This window comes from Mus caroli, chromosome X (assembly GCF_900094665.2).
Source record: "Mus caroli chromosome X, CAROLI_EIJ_v1.1, whole genome shotgun sequence".
NCBI classification, from domain to species: Eukaryota; Metazoa; Chordata; class Mammalia; order Rodentia; family Muridae; genus Mus; species Mus caroli.
The window spans coordinates 80,779,621-80,799,245 of NC_034589.1; the positions used below are offsets into that span (position 1 = coordinate 80,779,621).

General features: G+C 37.6%; 1 protein-coding gene across 6 annotated transcripts in view; it reads right to left on the reverse strand.

Annotated features, from left to right (window-relative positions):
* Window positions 1-6: 6 nt before the first annotated feature.
* The window catches only part of Gk (glycerol kinase), a 72,613-nt gene continuing 52,994 nt past the window's right edge, over window positions 7-19,625 (reverse strand). For 3 of the 6 annotated variants that reach the window (XM_029472971.1, XM_029472970.1, XM_021152829.2), the window contains 8 exons: window positions 12,196-12,274; window positions 10,805-10,901; window positions 9,747-9,831; window positions 9,078-9,198; window positions 8,821-8,964; window positions 7,575-7,655; window positions 2,780-2,866; window positions 7-934 (listed from right to left, as the gene is read on the reverse strand). In XM_029472971.1, the coding sequence (XP_029328831.1) occupies window positions 924-934; window positions 2,780-2,866; window positions 7,575-7,655; window positions 8,821-8,964; window positions 9,078-9,198; window positions 9,747-9,831; window positions 10,805-10,901; window positions 12,196-12,274 (705 nt within the window). In that variant the 3' untranslated portion in view covers window positions 7-923. The remainder of the gene's footprint in view (window positions 935-2,779; window positions 2,867-7,574; window positions 7,656-8,820; window positions 8,965-9,077; window positions 9,199-9,746; window positions 9,832-10,804; window positions 10,902-12,195; window positions 12,275-19,625) is intronic. The other 3 variants (XM_021152830.2, XM_029472972.1, XM_021152832.2) reach the window with 3 other exon arrangements.

Sequence of the window (19,625 nt, forward strand, 5' to 3'; positions counted from 1 at the left end):
GATACATACTTAAGTTTCAAATGTTTGATTTTATAAGAAAATTTTCTTCTGGTAAATAATATGCATAACCGTTGCCCAAAAATGTATACAGCTTGCCCTCCCCCAATTTATATACATAGTAGTCCCCTTAAGACCAGCCCTCTTATAACTTATTGAATATAATGTGCTCTTAATTTATAAATGGGCTACTCTCAGCATATAAAATATATAGGCATGTATGTTATACATACAGAATAAAAATATAAAACGGAGAAATGAAAAAAAAAGCAGAAAAAGAAAGTGTTCTATCCTGTAAGATCCAGACAGAAAGCTATGGTAGTTAGTGGACAGTGTAAAACACCTGACAAGGTTCATTTTTGGCAAACACTGTACAGAAAATGTCTAAGCCACAAGAATAGCAAATCATTATCCAATAATTCTTTAGATGTTTCCATTTGAAATATCCAGTAATGTTGTGGCCTTCTAATATATAGAAAAGAAGACATCTGAGCTGTTAAAAGCAAACAAGCAAGAAGCCACTCATTTTGAACAGGTTAATAACAACCTCTTCCTCAAACATGTGTAACCCACTAGCATCTGAATACACTGGATGGCACATTTCAATAGACAGGATACAAAATCACCTTAGACCTTAACGGGAATAGTGTAGGACATCGTGACAGTGGAGGCAGGGGTCAGCCCCAAAGGTGACTGACCCGATCTTAACTGTCAATGTTAAAAAAAAATTAAATGTTTCTGGAGGATTCTTTCTGCTGCATTTTCTTTATTTCAAGTCATAGGTCTGCTTAGAGGATCATGCAGCCAGTGGCTTATGAAAGAAATCAGAGTCTATGAATAGCATCATTATACTATGAGACAGAATAGTCAGATTTTCATATCACATTAAAAAGCTTGCATCTTGGAAATCCGTGAGGTGGTATTATTTATGGGATACCTAAAAGGGGACAAAAACCATAATAGTCAATAAAGCATATATGCATTTCAGGAATTAAAACAATAAAGACTATTCAATTAGTTTAAGCTACAAATTCTATACTTTCTATCTAGCAAGTTCCATTATCTATATATAATGCTTCATAGTTAAGGAGTAACAAATGTAACTGGGCCAACTTCCAAATTAGCAAAGATTACCACTCTTGATAAAGGCAAACAGTGGCTACTACTATTGAATTTCAGCAGATGTCACCAAAAAGAAAGCCTAAAGATGGTGACCTGAAAGGAAGCCTACTAGTTTTGAAATTCACTATATCATTTAACTTAGAGACACACTAGATGTCTCAGTTTCCATAGTGTTGGGGACTCTGCATGCTATCATAGTATCAAAGGAGAAACACAAAACAAAATTAATCAAGGTTTTCAGCTATTACTTTCCCCTTATCTTTTCTAGGTCATCATCATATAGCAAAAATACTCAGGACAATAGAACACTTTCTAAAACAGTGTTTATTGTTGTAAAGTTAAAGTTCTCATGGCAATGTTGAGTTTTCTGTTAAACATTTCTTAGTAACAGAAAAAGAACAAATATCTAATAATTCTGTTATGTTTTTGTAGACATAGCCTTTAGCATATTAGCATCAATACCAAAATAAGGTGTTGTTAGTACAGAAGTAGGTGATTAAAATTTTTATCCTGAGTATGCTTAAGAATACAGGAAATGGTAATATAGTCTAACTTAGGTGATTAAACACTTTTATCCTGAGTATAATTGAATATGAAGAATACAGGAAAAGGTATTACAATCTAACTTTAAATTCTCACGCAAATAATTCTATTTTTATTACTTAAAATATAATCCCATATTATGGTGATAAAAACTTTGTTTCATATTTATAAATGACATCAAACTGACAATGCCAACATAAAGAAAGGCTTGTTGGCTTTCCATAAGCAGATATCCCTAACATGATTGAAGTTTAAATTTTAAATCTTAAATCAAGGTCAGACATATGAAATACAAGAACTATTCTCGTTTTTCCTCTAAATCTAAACCTTGAAAAATAAATGCAAGTTTCACTTTCATGGAAACTATGCAACAAGAAACCAATACTTTCCATGTAAGGTAAAAATCGGAAGAAAAACTGAAGAATCATCAGAAGCAGCTTCCAAAACGGCAATTATGTTTAAATTAGGACTGGTGGTGCTATGCATTTCCTAACATGTTGAGTCATTATCATATGAATATTCAATAGAAGCTACTGTGCAGACAATATTTCCATTTTATTTCAACGTGAATTTATTCAATTAATAATTTAAAAGACTTCACAAAAATGTATTCTTTTCACTAAAAGAACTGTGACTGAGTTTTAGAGTTTTACAGAAACTCAGCTCATAAGCTCTGACCAAAACCTCTTTCAAGAATGGATCTAGTAAGACATAATGAGAAAATATTTAGAAGTCTCAAAAATCACACACATTTAAAACCACGATGGTTAATGTCATAATCACACGTTAACTTTCATCAGTCATTCTGAAATTCCTCTCAGTTAAAAATTAGCATTTGTACTTTTTGGTTTTGGTTCCTGCTGCAGCTGATGGCAGCATGTAGATCTTCAAAGAAGCCATCTGATACAACTTTTGAAAATGCTTAAGCAAAGACATAGTCCTTAATTCCCACTGTCTCCAAAGATGAACCGATATAACTAATTGAGCCTTTAACTGTTTTTTTTCTGGGTTTTCAAACATAGGAAGAATGAAAAACACTATAAGTTTTCTGTTGAGTTATAAATTAAACATATTAAAGCTAACTAATACAAGTTGTCTAATTTAAAGAGTAACTAACCTGAGATGTACCTTGCTCCGATTAACATTACCATGCTACTCACTATAAAAAAGCCCAAAGGCAGACTACAGAAGATACTAGGGTCACCTGTGGTCATCCAAGTAGAAGGGAATTCCAGTCAAGCAAACCAAAAGAGAGACACATAATTACAATATTTATGTTAAGAATCACATGATAGCAAAACAAGTTATAAATATAGCATATTCATCAAAGCTGGCAAAGAGTTATTACTTCAAATCAAAATATAATCAATATCAAGGCTTCTGAAAGTTAATATACAATACAGATAGCATGCTAGAGGTAGCCAAGAGCATAACACACAGAACCCAACATCAGCTTTCTACTGGCAAAGCCAAAGAGAGCCTATGGAGAGCTTTTTGGGAGGCTATTGGTTTGGGCTTTCTAGATTCTTCTCCCAGTGATAGTAAATGAGCAATGTAATTCACTCAAGAATAAATTAGAAAGGTTTTATTAATCTACTTTAGATGTACATGTAATTTTTCTTTGTACATGTAATTTTTACTAAATGTGTTCTTTGACAAGTCCACACATATATGAAGTGCATTTCCATCACTCTAATCTTTAATAACCTAATTAATCACTATAAACTCTCTAATCTCCCTCCAACTCGATTAGCACTCCCTTCTCCCTATATGTCCCTTTCCAACACTCAGGTCTTTTTTGTTTTAAACACTGATTTGGTCTTGTGTGCAAAACAGACTGTGGTGTATGATGAAGTAAATAGTGCTGAAACAAAATGATATAATAAAACTAAATTTTATTAATTACTAGAGAACATGATTATATTTGTGAGTAAGCATATGCATTACACATATTCTTCCCTTAAATGTAAGGATTGTGTACCCATGGGCTGGCAAGATGGTTCAGGGAGTAGAAGTAGTTTCTGTGCAAATGGCAACCAGAGTTGGATTCCTAGAACCCATGTAAAGCTGGAAAGAGAAAAATCAACTGCAAAGTTGTCCTCTGACCTATAAACATACATGTGAATGCACAGACACACTCCTCTATACATGGTGTATCTAAACTTCTTAGCATATTTGGGGGTGGTAAAGATTAAACCTAGGGCTTTCGAGCTACAATTCCAGACTCTAGAATATAAGGTTACAAAGTGTTACAAAAAAAAAAAAAAATACAGCCATTCTACAGGGTACCATTCAAATATGCCAGATACGGATTATCCTGGGCATATTTTATGCTATGTGGTCTGAAGATAGTTGTTTCTATTTTATAAAAGGACTTTCTTTCTCTCACCATGTATTTCTTTCCCCCTCAGGAACTAGATTTTCAATAAAGAGTTCAAGAAACCATTTTCCTTATTCTGTTACTGTTACTTTTTTTAAAAAGTGAAAGATAAACCTTTGTATACCCATATTTGTAGAGATCACAATTTTGTTTGATTTTAGAAATGAAAAATGTCTAGTTCTCTTAAAGAAAGCCATTAGTTATAACTTACAATAGCTGATTTTTCTGATGCCTCTTCAGTGAGTTCTGGTGTGATTGTGGCTAGGGATGTAGAATGCTTGCCTAGCATGCACAAGTCTCAAAAGTTCAGTTCCTCAATACTACAAAAACTACATGGTGGAGATGGCAGCAGAATTTCCAGAAGTTCATGGTAATCCTTTACTACATAGTGAATGAAGCGATCCTAAATTATATGACACTGTGTTTCAAAAGAAAAAAAAAAAACAACAACAAAGAGGAAGGTGTATGGAGCTCCTTTCAATTAGGTGGTACCCCTTTGATGAAGCTATTCCTTTTCTAGTGGGATGGTCATGCAAATATGGTACATAGGTATTCATATATTCATATGTAATGAATTTATATTTTATGAACACTTATTATATAGTTGTGCAATATATTCAAACCGATTTGAACTACTTTCAAAGTGTTTGATATGTTGTAAATCCAAAGCCAAGTCATTATAATAGACTTACTCTAAAAACCATGAAACTCCTACACTGGACATGGTATAAATGTAAAAATAAAATCATTATGTAATAATGTCATCTGTAATATTAGCATATTAATACATGTTATTACATAATTCATATTATTAGCTATATAATTAATCATATTTAATACATTTTAAATTTGTTTACAATGCACTCAAATACATTTATAAACCAAATAATATGTTTGTTTCAATACTAACAAACACCTTGGGAAATTAAGTGATACAATATCTTTTCCATAAATTAAAGAGAGTGAGTTTCAAGGCAACAATTCTAATATCTTTTTGGTTTTCTTAGGTTAGGGCTCTGTCTGTACTGTTATCATCATATAGCTCACACAGAATGTAAACTGCCATTATATAGTTTATACTGTTCAAAGTAATATAGTTAGCAAAACCTTGAATATTATTCTGAGTTAACTGTACACCTTAGAGATCCTACTAGACACTATACATTTCAATGTTTCCCTAAAATTATTAAATATGCTTAATGGCTGGTCTAACTTCAACAAGAATAAAATTAAGAGGTGGATTTGTCAGTGCAGACCTTAATACTGGCTTCTTGGGAGTCTGGATCAGGGCAATGAGGAAGTTCAAGGACTGGCTGGACTATATAGAGTGAGTTCAAGGGCACCCTAAGCAATTGAATGAAGCCCTACTCAAGATAAACAGTAAAAGATGGCTGAGAGAAAGAAATCCATTACTGGGTAAGCCAATTTTAAAAACGAATAAAAAATATATAAAGAGAACAAAGGAAGGACTGGGATACAGTCTTACGAGTGTGACACTGGGTTCAATCTTTAGGACTGAAAACAAATTATAACTCTAAACAAATGACGTTCCCTTTACTGCTGATGTTGGTAGCAAAAATAAAGAAAATAAACATTGAAAATTGGGCATAATGGTACATATATCTGTAATCCCAGCAGAGGTGGAGGCAACAAGACCAGAAATTCAAACTTTTACAAAATATGTTCCTGGCCAGCTTGGGCTGGATGAGACCACATACAAACAAGGAAAGAAAAATGAAACTATAATAATTAAAATTATAATAAAAGAGAATCAATTTTAGGGTTTTTTTTTTTACAATTTTTTCAAGTGTTACAGATTCATTTTCAGTAAGGAATATAAATGGAAAATGATCAATTGCTTTTGTGAAAATTTGAAGTTAACCTATCTTTAAGAGATAGTGAAGAGAAAATATGTGTATTACGTGTTGGGAAGGAGGGAAGAAGCCAGGGCTGGTTGTTTTATTAACAAAAAATCAGCTAGTCCAAGAAATCATAGACACAACTTCACATTGTATTGATTTAGGGGAATAAGCAAAGAAATCAGAATCCTTATTTGTTATAGCTCACACAGAACCCAGGCGTGTGCTATGAAAGTAGTACTTATGTCCGAGAAATGTAATTGTTTAGGGTCTCAAAACTGCAGTCAGAGCAAAAATAAGCTAACCCACCATCTTAGAAAAAGATGGCTGAGCCTGGGTTATGCATGAGACTCAGCAAATGAATATTAAAAAGAGAAAAAGAAAGGAGAAAGAAGCAGCCCAGTCTCAAATCAAAAGCATATTAAATTTATTTGGGAGAATAAAGATACAATTTTAATTGGAACAGCCAGGGCTAAAACTGTATCTCACAGTGAAGTAGAAGCCACACAGATTAACCATGTAGGCTTGGAAGCTGTGTAATAAAAGGACCCTGATATAGGTGTCTCTTGTGAGGCTTTGCAAGTGCCTGGCAAACACAGAAGTGGATGCTCACAGTCAGCTATTGGATGGAACACAGGGTCCCCAATGAAGGAGCTAGAGAAAGTACCCAAGGAGCTGAAGGAGTCTGCAACCCTATAGGAGGAACAATATGAACTAACCTGTACCCCCCGGAGCTCGTGTCTCTAGCTGCGTATGTATCAGAAGATGGCCTCGTCAGCCATTAGTGGAAAGAGAGGCCCCTTGGTCTTGCAAACTTTATATGCCCCAGTACAGGGGAATGCCAGGGCCAAAAAGTGGGAGTGGGTGTGTAGGGGAGCAGGGCGGGGGGGGGGGTATAGGGGACTTTCGGGATAGCATTTGAAATGTAAATGAAGTAAATACCTAATAAAAAATTGGAAAAAAATAAACCCTTCCTCAATAAAGTGTGCTATTCAATCTGCTCCATAAGGACTATAATACCGTGTCGTCAAATGCAGCCTGCAGCTATTTAAACCTGAATAGTTTGCTAAACCTGAATACTTTGCTGCCTAAGTGATTTGAAAGCTAAAATAGTTCTTTATGTTCTGCTAATGGCATTTCTCAATTATAAAACTTCCAACTTACTATATTTAGCTTACTTCCTCCTGTCTGGTTTCATAGGAATTTACATTGCATCATGGTTTACTCAGCCTGAGTACTTTCTGTAAGTGTCTGGAATCAGATGTGGACGTTAATATACCCCTCAATTGCTTCTCCTGATGAAAAAAGCCTCCCAAAAAGGTAGACATGATCAAGGAGAGGGAAAATAAGAAGAGTCTAGTTGATTTTTTTTTCATTAAGAAAGAATCAGAAATAATTTTACTTTTGGAAAATTCAGTTATTCATTGATATGCCAGGAATAAATCAATAAGGAGTGATATGGCAGGCTGGTGTAGGAACCTGTAAATTCCACTTGATGTCTAGAACTCTGAAGTGTTTTCAAAATGTAAAAAACTTTACATATAGCATAACGCTTTTCTTCAGAGCAGTCTGGCTCAGTATAAACAGCCATACACTTGAATAAACTAACACACTAAGAAAAAGGTCTCTAAAAAATACAAACACTCAAGAGTAGCCATTGAAGAACAATTTACCACTTTCTGGAGACTGAGTTGTAACCCAACCAATTGACTTCATCACAGCTTTCTTCCATGTGGAGTAACGGATTTCGCTTTCTGAAATTAGAATTGGGAGAAACACACTTCTGAGATGTTCAACGTTCAATACTTACAACTGATTACTCAGCACTTCTAACAAACCCTTGCTCACATTTAACCAAAGTGAGGCTTTACTGGAACATAGACTTGGGAATATGTACCTGGTGGTGACTGGCAGGGAGGAAGGGGGAAGGATGCTTTGACATCATTTGTAATAGAAATTTAGCGTGAGGCTAGGGGAGATTGGGAGACAGGCTACCTGCTATGGGACTATTCACAAGAAAGTGGTGGTGATTCCAAAACGAAAATCCTGTTTGGTTTGTTTTTTCATCTTTTTTGGGGGATGGAAGTGGGGGTGGGAGGAAGGGCTGACATAGGCAGAGAGGTGAAGTATAATGTGGAAAAACCAGAATTGAAGGAATTGGCAAATACTGGTTGCTTGCACGGTTCAATTCGTAACTGCCCCATCACCAACATCTTAGATGGGATTTTTAAGGTGAAAATCTATAATATAAAAACTATGCTAGAGAGATGTCTCAGCAGTTAGGACTGTTTTGCCAGAGGTCCTGAGTTCAATTCCCAGCAACCACATGGTAGCTCACAACCATCTGTAATGGGATCAGATGCCCTCTTTTGGTGTGCCTGAATACAGCTATGTACTTATATACATAAAATAAAGAAATAATTCTTTTAAAAAGTATGCAAAAGTGAACAATGATACTGCTCCATTACAGATGCAGAATCCTGCATAGGACTATTTATATTTTATATTTTTTAGAGTTTCTTTTCTCTGAGACAATATTTTACTGTGTAGCCCTGGCTGGTGTAGAACTTGCTATATAAACAAGACTGGCCTGGAACCCACAAGAGATCTGCCTGCCTCTGCCTCCCGAGTGCTAGGATTAAAGGTGAGTGCCACCACATCTGGCTCTCCCGACTCACTTAAAACAAACAAACAAACAAACAAACAACAAAACCCTAGGCTGACAAGCTGACTGACAAGGTGGAAGCGTTATTCTCCTGAACAGTATAGATGGGACCCACCCCACTCATGCATACATGTTTAGCAGCCAAATGATTTTGCTCCATAACTTGTAGATGAATCAAAGGGAAGAAATCCCCCTCCCACACTTGAAGGCCATTTTTATTGTATTCCATTGAACGTTCTGTTCTTTAACTATACCTTCAGCATTGATCTGAGGTTCAAACCGCTCCATTGTGACAGCTGACAAATCCTCAGGTTCAAGACTCCACACACCAACCCCCTCTGCAGCCCCAGCTGCCATGGCAGCGCCTAGTGCAGTTGTTTCAGGCATGGAGGGTTTCACTGAGAGAAGAGAGCTATATCAACAAGTGTGTAGTTATATATGCCTGAAGGATCCCTTCTTCCCAAACCAACATTAGTACTTCTGAGGTTTAAAGGAGTGAAGGGTTACTAACCTACTGGAATATACAGAATGTCTGCTTGTAGCTGCATAAGAATTTTATTGCTGGTCATTCCTCCATCTACCTGTAAATGACTGAGTGGAATTCCACAGTCGCGATTCATGGCATCCAAAATCTTTAACAAAGCAAATGCAATTAGCATCATGAAACAACGTCATAGTATCATGTCTAAAAATGGCACAACCCTTCCTACACAAACCTGGAAGTATTTATCACAGCCTAAAGAGTGACATAGAGACATCTTATTCTGCTCTTCAAAGCCCTCCTTGATCTTGACTGCAGGCAACCTTTTCTGGACTCACACTTCTGTATTCATCCTACTATTCAGCCAGCTAAGCAATTCTATTTGGCACCTTCATTTCCTGTCTTGAGGCTTGTGTTTGTGTTCTTTCCTTTGCCTAATATGTACTATTCTACTACCCAGTCTTCTCTCTAACATAGAATTCCCAGTGGTTGGTAATAAATGTTGGTGATAAGATAATGACAGTTGGCAGGGGAGAGAGGCACACTGGTATTTAGAGTCGTGTTTTTGCAGGCTACAGTGTTTTCAATTGGGAACATTTTAGGTACTTGATAAATTTCAGGCATAAATATATAATTAATATTTAATTTTAGAGTGATAATAGATCAAAGCACACAAAAAAATAGGCCTATGTTCCTTACCTCTCGGGTTTGGAAACAAACAGCTTCTAGTGCAGCAAAAGCGATATGACATTTATTGGTGAACTGAGTGAGCCCACAGATGATCCTAATGAGACACACAAAGAATTTCAGACTAGAATAGTATAAATAGGCCATGGATTTCCTTTTCTTCTCCAACCTCTGGCTCCTACAATGTTTTTGTCCTCTCTCTATTGTGATGGTCCCAGGCCCCTTGGATAAGGATCCCATTTACAATGAAGCACTTTACTGACATTTCTTTTCTCCACTCTGGCCACTTTGTGAGTCTCTGTATTAACTACCTCTTTTCTGATGAGGACTGAGAGCTAAACTCATCTATGGGTATAGAGACGCCTATCACTCTGTCAGTGCTGAGATTAAGCCATTGATAGTATGCCCCAAATATGTAAAAAGTGAATTCAATAGACAGAACTGTAAGCAGGAAAGAAAATTGGATACATTCATTGAGTGGTTCAGAATGTCCTTATAGCCCATAGCCCTACATCCACAAGTGGAAGTATCTGTGATCTAACAGGACACATGATATTAACACATAATCAAATCACATTCATTTAGATGTTAGTAATTTGGTCTACAATGCACAGGTAAAAATAGAAAATGATTACTTAGTTATTAACTATTTTAGTAAGTAATCAAGACCCCCCCCAACATACACATATTGTCAATACTATTCCTTTTTGTTCTTAATTTTCATTAGCATTTATTAGTTAATCCTGAGATTCATTATGACATTTTCATATATCTACACAATGCTTTCAGACATATTCATCTCATTACTGTTTCACTCCTAATAATCGCCTTTCTCTTCCCAACTAGCTCCCTTCTATTTTCATGTCTTTTATCATCATTTACTGTTCAATTAATAAATAATAGCTGTATATATTACTGTCGTGTTGTGTGATGTTTGGAGAGATGTATATAATGTGATATCTGCCACCCCGTGCATTTATCTTATCTTTGTAAAAGGAACATTCAATATTCTTTTTTTCTGGCTGTTTGAAAATAGGTAGTAAATTACTTGTACCAACATAAATACTTACCCTCTTGCACTGGGCTCCCAATAAGGTGCATATAACCCTGAAAATGCTGGAACGAAGTAGCAGCCATAAGAAGTACCTACTTCTTTAGCAAGTTTTTCTAGTATTAAAAAGGAAAAAGAAAAAAAAAAAAAGAAAATCAACCGATTTCTTACTTTTGTAAATAAACATATACTTTCAAATTTAGATCAGAATTTTTGATGTCTATTCATTAGCATCAAAGGGTTACTAATTACAGTAGAATGCTAAGAGCAACAAGAACTTTCCCCCTACACTGAATACCTCCCCACACACAAATTAAACTGAATTCAAGAAACCAAGGACCTGGATTCATTTCCTTTAGCCAGTTTAGTTCATTTCCATGTGTACGTATGTTGTATGTGGTGAGGGTGCACACATTTAAGTGTCAGGAGTCAGCCTTGGGTGTTGTTCCTCAGAAGATGTCCATTTTCTTCATTTAGACAATGTCTCTCACTGGCCTTGAGCATGCCACAAAGGCAAGACTACAACTTTCCAGTCTTGGGGTTAGCTGTGGATGCCAGCAAGCTTGTTTTGTTTTTGTTTTTGGTTTTGGTTTTGTTTGGTCTTGGTTTTGGTTTTGGTTTTGGTTTTGGTTTTCTTTTATGTAGTTCTGGGGACCAAACTCAGATCCTTGCGCTTGCACTTTAAGCATTTTACCTATTGAACCATCTCCCCAGTTCTAGTTCCGTGATTTTTAAGTTTCTTGACTAGGAGATAAGGTAGCCTCTCCCCAGAAATGCATTTCTGATTGTCTTACCTTCGGGCAAAGTTAAACAAGTAGATGAAAATGGGAATAGCTGAGCTCAAAATAATTACCCACAGGCTGAATACAGCCATATTGATACTTAATTTATAAGTACCAGACTTTTACTGTTCACTCTAATTCAGAAGTTAAAGCTCTTTCTCATCAGATAACATACAACTACACTGCTTTACCTACAGATTCAGGCCCTCTCTGGTGTTCAGTTTTACGCATCGGCAATTTTTATGCCTGATTTTACCAGTTTGTTAATAACTACTACAAATTATGTCCACTGATTGTATAATAAATCATCATAAAACAGTCTCTTCTGGACAAATCAAATTTATAAGAAGGGTCCACATAATTCACAGATCAAGTTAGTGGCAAAGTTAATATTGACAGATTGCAGAGACAAAATATTAGCCTTTTTTCATTCTTCTATACTTTTTTTTTCTTTTGAAACTGAGTCTCTCTATGTAGCTGTGGCTAGCCTGGAATTTGCTATTTATACTAGGCTGGTTTGGAACTCACAGAGCTCCTACCTCTGCCTTCTGAGTGTTGGGATTAAAGGCATGCTCCGGAATGCTTGGCTTTCTTTAGACAGCTTAACTCTTTACTAAAGCATACTCACCAATTTCCTCAGAAGACTTAATAATTCCAAGGTTGTCTCTTAGCCAGCGGATGACAGCACCAGCTATAGCCACGGAACCCTGCAGGGAAAAAGGAATCAAAGAATGTGTGTTGCCACTAGAAAGGGTATTATTCACGTATAGTAATTCTAAATAGAGAACATGCAAGAGATTCAATTTGGGGGTTCCCTACAAACATTAAAACCATGTCTTGTAATGCAAACAATTTTACCTACAGCATCTTGTGGACAGGGGAAAGAAGTGAACGCTGCAGCATACTCTTGAAAATATCCCAATAGATGGCCACCCATCTTTTAAGCAGCTTGATCTTTGTACAATTTGGTAAGCTACTTAACCATAAGTGTCACCTATTATAAAACTTACATCACGCACAAGGCTACTGCAATGAGCCACAGTAGAAATTTAAGTATGATTTATATATCTAATAGCACAGAAAAAAAAAACATAAACCCATCAAAGATACGAGTAATTATTCATACATTACAGGGATAAAGAGGCATTGGGTTAGATCCCTAGTATCTCTCCACACCCAGACAATCTCCAGGGCATTGGGAGGGAGAATTAAGGGTGAAAACATATAATTGCAGTCATATCTGTGTCCAAGTTTCATTGCTTAATTGCTACCTGATGTCAGATAAATTATATAGGCTTTCTGAGCTCCATTTTTAACCTTCAGAATGATGGTCACTATTACAATCCTTATCTAAACAAACTACCATGACTTTACTATTAAGAATGCATGTCAAAGCCAAGGCCCTCCTGGAGGGAACCGAGGAGGCTTCCAGAACCAGGGAGGTAGTGGTGGCAGCGGTGGTGGAAGAGGCAACTACTGAGGAGGTTTCAACCGCCGCGGAGGTGGTGACTACAACCAAAACCGCTGGGGTAACACCAACCAGGATAACAACAACTCCAACAACCGAGGCAGCTCTACCCGGACTCCTCAGCAACAACCACCACCACAGCAACCACCAACCACCGCCACCATCTAGCTATAGCACTGCTCGGAACCCTCCGGGAGCCAGCAGCTACAACAAAAACAGCAACATCCCTGGCTCCAGCACCAATACCAGCAGCCCTACAGTGAGCAGCTACAGCCCTCCACAGCCTAGTTAAAACCCTCCACAGCCTAGTTAAAACCAGCCGCCTTACCACCAAGGAGGCTATACCCAGGGCTACATAGCCCCACCACCTCCACCTCTGCCACCACCTGCCTACCACTATGAGAGCTATGGCCCCTAAAATCCTGCCCCCTATACACCACCACTACCCCCACACACTGCCCAGACCTACCCTGAGCCCAGCTATAACCAGTATCAGCAGTATGCCCAGCAGTGGAGCCAGTACTATCAGAGCCAGAGCCAGTGGCTGCCATACTACAGAACTATGGAGGCTGCTGGGGCAGCACACAGCAGGGTACCAGCACACAGTAGCGGGTGCTGGAGACTTCAGAGGCTCTTGCAGGCTGCTTCTACTAGCACCTTCTTCCCCCTCTGAGTCCTGTGGTGCTGGGGACAGAGTTATCCCAGGGCTGCCTCTCTCTCGAACCCATTTCTTCCAGAGGGGCTTCTATCTTCATACAGGCCAGGCATTTTTCTCTCTGGATTCAAACAGGCAACAGTGACCTTTTCTTTTATCTTTGTCCCCTCCACTTCCTCCTACCTCTGCCTTTTTAACTAAAAAAGCCTCTCCCTTGTGAGGCCACAGTGACTGGGGAGGATCCTTGCCTGTCTGCCCCTCCATACTCTGCTTTTTAGCCCGTTGGCTTCCCAGACTCTCACACAGTTGGTTGTAAATTCTTCCAGGACCTGTTTTACAGTCTACTTTTCAGGATTAAAAAAAAAAAATTCAAAAACTTAAAAAAAAAAAAAAGTTTAAGAGGCAAAATGTAGAGGGAGGAAGTAGTGACTTTTTTGTAATTATGTTTTTTATTTTATTTATTTATTTATTTTTAGAATTTGTCTGTTTTTACTGTGGGTCGGGTGTTGATACTTCATCAAATAACCATTTCTTTGCTGAGTTCAGGTAACCAAGGAAGAGCCACACCCTCAAAACAATCAAATCACCTTTAATAAAAATGAGATAAGCCTCTTAATAGAATGGTTCAGAGCATTTGCTGCTCTCTAGGACCCATGTTCAGTTTCCAGCACCCACATCAGGTGGCTCCCAACCACCTTCAACGCCAGCTCCAAGTGATCTGAGCATCTGCAAATACCCACACAGACACACATGGACATAAATAAAAATAATTACATTCAGAAAAATAAGTTAGGTAAAAAGCCACGTAGTCATCTGAATTCGGAGACAGGAGACAAAATAGACTAGAATAGAATGTTTTGAAGCCGGACAGGAAAAGAATACAGAAGGGACCATATTTGTCCACTCATCAAGTTACTATAAATCGCATACTAAATGCAACACTCCGATTTTTCAATGCATCATCTACAAATAGAAATCAGACCTAGTTCTAACTCTTAATTTTAAGACTTTGGCAAACTTAAGACATTGGTAATGGTGCACATAAGAAGGATCAGCAGTTGCATGCTTCAATGGAAAAGGAGCAGGTATTACAAAATCAAATGATAACAAGACAAGATGAGTGTATTATGTAAAAACTAAACATGTACCCCCCCATGTGTGTGGGTGTGTGTACGTTTGCATGCACAATCCCTTCCCTCAGATGTTATTTGTGGAAAGGATCTGTTACTGGAGTCTGAGGCTTACCAGTTACAAGACTGGGATTGCTGGCCAGGGCGCCCTACAAATCCACTTATCTCTGCCAAGTACAAATCACAATGCTTAATTGTTTTCACCTGTGCTCTGAGAATCAAACTCAGGTCCTCATGCCTGTAAAGAATGCACCTTTAAAACTGGGCTACACCCCTCCACACACACACAAGAATGTACATTATAGAAGTCCAAAAAAATTTAATGGTAGCATATATCCAGATTCTTAATTGACATAGCTTTCATAATTCCTAATATTCATGCTCTCTGGTGATTCTCTGGCACAATGGAATCAGTGACTTGCTTCTAATTAAAGGTGGCAGAGTTATACAATGATGCGTGTGATCATGAGACATAAGACCACTGCTCTTATCTTGCTGGGTACTCTCCCTCCCCTTTATCCTTTGAGGAAGCTGGAGAAGCCCCACATGGAAAGGAACTACACACTACACATGGTATCTAAAACCTGAGAGTGGCCTCTAGCTGATAGCTAGAGAGAACGAGAATCCCTTCCTATGAGAAGGAACTGGGCTGAATTCTGCCAAAAGCCCTTATATCAGGCTGAAAGCAGATGAAATGCCAGATAAGCCCAGAACCTCAGCCCACACCTACCTATAACCTTTGAGATGCTAGCTACCCGGCACTGGGAGACAAGGAAGGAGTATTATTTTAAGTCATTCAACCTTGTTGTACTAATATTGTTATATGTCAAATCACTGGCAACTCCAAAGGCTTCTACCTAAGAGGCACAATCTTGCACAAGAATGAAAAATCTCTAAAAATAGTACTAACATGGTACTCCTAAATCATACCAGTCCACATTGATAGACTAGGAGGACAAAGAGACAGTTAAAGAAGAATACAGAAGCCTCTAATGCTTATATTTAAAAGGAGAAAAATACAGCTTAACATAAGATTTTGTATTGCCTATACACTTTGATGGGCTGTTAGGATAAAGGAATGGACAAAATGGACAGGTAGTCTGGCTTTCCTCTGAAAGCCTATGATGGGAGTCAGCAAGTATTCCTACAAGCTGTACTCTGAGCTCACACACGTGTCATGGCCCGCTCATGCAGTCAAGTGCTTACACACACACACACACACACACACACACACACACACACACACACACAAAAGGCCTAAGTCCTAATAAGAAAATACAGAACATGGAAGTCTCAAGGCCTAAGAAAGGGCAAAGTTCAGGACTATATTACAGGCCCCCAAACGAGGCTGGTTTTATGAAACAATACTTAGAAATAGGAAGCGGAACAAGGAAAGGGAAAGCATGGCTTCAGGACGACAGTGTCCTACGGACAGACAAGAGAGGGAAGACTGACGACATAACTGCCTTCCTTTGTTCTATTTGCTTCCACCATGGAGAAATGCTTTCCAACCAGAAACAGCAGGACAAAGCAAAACAGCGTGACATGAGACAACAGTTCAGAATAACATAAGGATCATGTACCCTGATTCCTTTCCATATAAGATGAAGTGAGAACTCGGAGATTTAAAAATGTTAGGCCTAGAATCACTGGAGAGGAACAGGAAAAAATCCTCCTGGCAATGAAGATTATGTAGATGCTTACAAAAACATAGTCTATACTGTTAAACGCTTTGTTTTTCAACACAGGAGAAATGAAGAAAGAACTATAAAGTAGAATACACTGACGTGGATACAAAGGAACATTCATGTGAATAAGACTGGAAATGGCAGTATAGTAAGAACGCACTGTAAGAATAGTGGCTTCTGATTTATTTCTCTTGTGTGTGACAAGAAGTAGGAGTGGTAGCCAGAAACTGCTTCCTCAAGAGGAAACGAGTCCAAAATGCTTTGTGCAAGACAGGGAATACAGTCAGGCACAATGCCTGAAGCCAGAGGCTTAGGAAGAGCTCTGCTTATGTAGGGGTATGAAAAAATAAACACTTGTCAACTTACTGACTAAGGCTATGCATAATGGAAGGTGCATAAAACATGTTTAAATTCATGAAGAAATCCATAATAAAAGTTCAGCCACCAAATTTAGCATCTGCAATAGAATTCATTTCAGACTGACAAAGACCTTAAAATGAGTGCTAAGAATAACTGAAGAGATAAATTGGGGGCATGGATTCCATTAGAAACAACAAGCACAACAAATGCACACATATGACACACACTTCTAATCCAAGGATTGGGAAGGCTTAAGTAGGAAGCTGGCAAGTGTGAGTCTTGCTGGAACTACAGTGTGAGGGCATTTCTCAAAACAAACAGAAAATTGTGACTCAAGGGAAAAAGGAAACAAAATCAGCTAGATGCGAAAACCAAACAAAAATCCAATTACTACAAATATTAAATGAAAGGAAAGGGACAAGGTCTAGAGCACACATAGATGAGGACATTAGTGGTCCTCTACACTGCTGTTGGGTACAGCTCCCTAAGCTACTGTGACAAAGTGGTGGCAAGATGTACTCAAAGAGACAATACCCACAATCTATGGCCTAGAGAGTCTACTCTTATAAAATGTGTGAGTGTATATATGGGCGTGTGTGTGTGTGTGTGTATGTGTGTGTGTGCTAGAAGGCATATAAACAAATGTTACATCTTCACTTTTTATAATATGCACACACCAAAGCCAATCACATACAATCAAAACTTAAATTCTAATGTAGTAGTAATGCTGTAGTAATGAGAAGAAGCAAAGAATCAGCTGTCTCTAAACATAAGGGAAGATGTCACAAGAATAATGCCAGATCATAAGAAAGAAGCAAGACCAAAGGATGCAGGACTGAGACTCACAAGCACATGGTTATGTTTTTTTTAATTTCTCCCTGTATACTTTAATCTATCATCATCATGCATAGTGTTTAAGGCTACAGATTAGAGCCTTAGAACTATAATTAAACATAGGAAATGATTATGCTAAAAGTTAGGACACTGTTGCTATCAGAGAACACAGAGGCCACTGTGACTGTGGGTGGCATAAAGGGGTTCCTGAAAGCTGGTGTCTGTGACCTGACCTGAGCAGAGATTACATCATATTCTCTTTGTAATTATTTAATAAGCTGTACAGTGGTTTAATTCATATTTTGTTATGTATTTTATTATTCAAAGCCAATTTTAAACTTAAATATATTTTATTATATTCTCTGACTCTCTCTAGCCATATTCTTTTTGAGATCTATTTTTATTTTATGTGTATGGGTATTTGGCTTACATGCAGTACCTGTGGAGGCCACAAGAGGGTAGCAGATTCCATGGGTCTGGAGTTACAGAAGGTATGAGCCCCCATGTGGGTGCTGGGAATAGAAAGTGGGTCCTCTAAACTGCTAAGCCCTCTCTCCAGCCCTAATTCATATCTCTTCAGGTGTTTTCTTAACATTTCACAATACAAAACAACTGGATCTTAAATAATTTGGAAATGGAAGGTAGATACTGAGTAACTCACCAAGGATGCAGCACAGAGAAACAAAGAGATTAAATATATATAAACAAGGATAGTAAACAGACATGGAGCATGGTCTGAAAGGTTCCAATAGTCATCCAATAGCAAGTCCAGAAGAAGATGGAAGTAATGGTAGAGGAGTAATGTCTGAAGAGATAATTGCTGAGAACTTTCCAGATCTGATGAAAGCCTGGGATCCAAGTACCTAACAGGACAAATAAAAATAAATCCAAACCCAGGTACATCACAGCAAAACTCTAGAGCACCAATGCTAAAGAGAGAATGTTAAAAGCTCTCAGGCAATGAGAGAAACAATCTGCAAAGCAACTACGTTCAAAGTGACAGCTGGGGTCTCAATAGTACCAAAGGCCAACTGTGCTAGTTCCAATGCTCAGGAGGCAGAAGGAGAAAGACTTCTGTGGCCAGTCTGGACTATGTCTCAAATAATTAAATGCACCCCAGGGGATGTAGGAAAAAAATTGCTAATCTAGAAATGTATACTTTCCCCAAATGAGGAAAAATAAGTAAAAGCCTACAAGCAAATAGGCTTATTATCCTACATTCTTACTGAAAGAATTACACATCAAGAACACCAAGTTTGGGATATATATATATAAATATATATATATTTATATTTATATACATACATATGTGTATATACATACATGCATACATACACACATATTTATACACATGTGGACATAAAAGGTATGGGAGCAAAGAAATGCTTCTGGGGCTGGGTGTGGTGGCAAATATGCATAATGCCAGCATTTGGCAGGCTGGGACAAGTACCCTAGACGCCAGCTTGTAACACACAGCAAGAGTAAGCCTCAAAACAATGATACTGGATACAGAAATGTATATAATGAGTCAATTAATATTAGTTACTCTCAGTTACAAAGAAGACTACCAATCATTGTATGCTGAAGGAAAAAGAGCAAATAAAAACTTTCAACAACAGACTTCAACATTGCTAGCAGAGTTTCTAGGAGGAAAGTATTTGAAGTGTTCTTCAAGGTTGGGAGATTAAAGCTATGAAATAGTTATATATACTTTTAGAAATCTAGTTGAATTATATTTTTTAAATGTAAAAGAAAAAAATAAAATAGGAAGCAACAATTATTTTTCCTTAATCTCTCTTAATATCAATGGACTCAATTCACCAATAAAAAGACATAGACTAACAGACTGGCTACACTAACAGGACCAAACATTTTGCTGCTTACAGGAAACCCATCTTAGGGAAAATGAAAGACACTACCTCA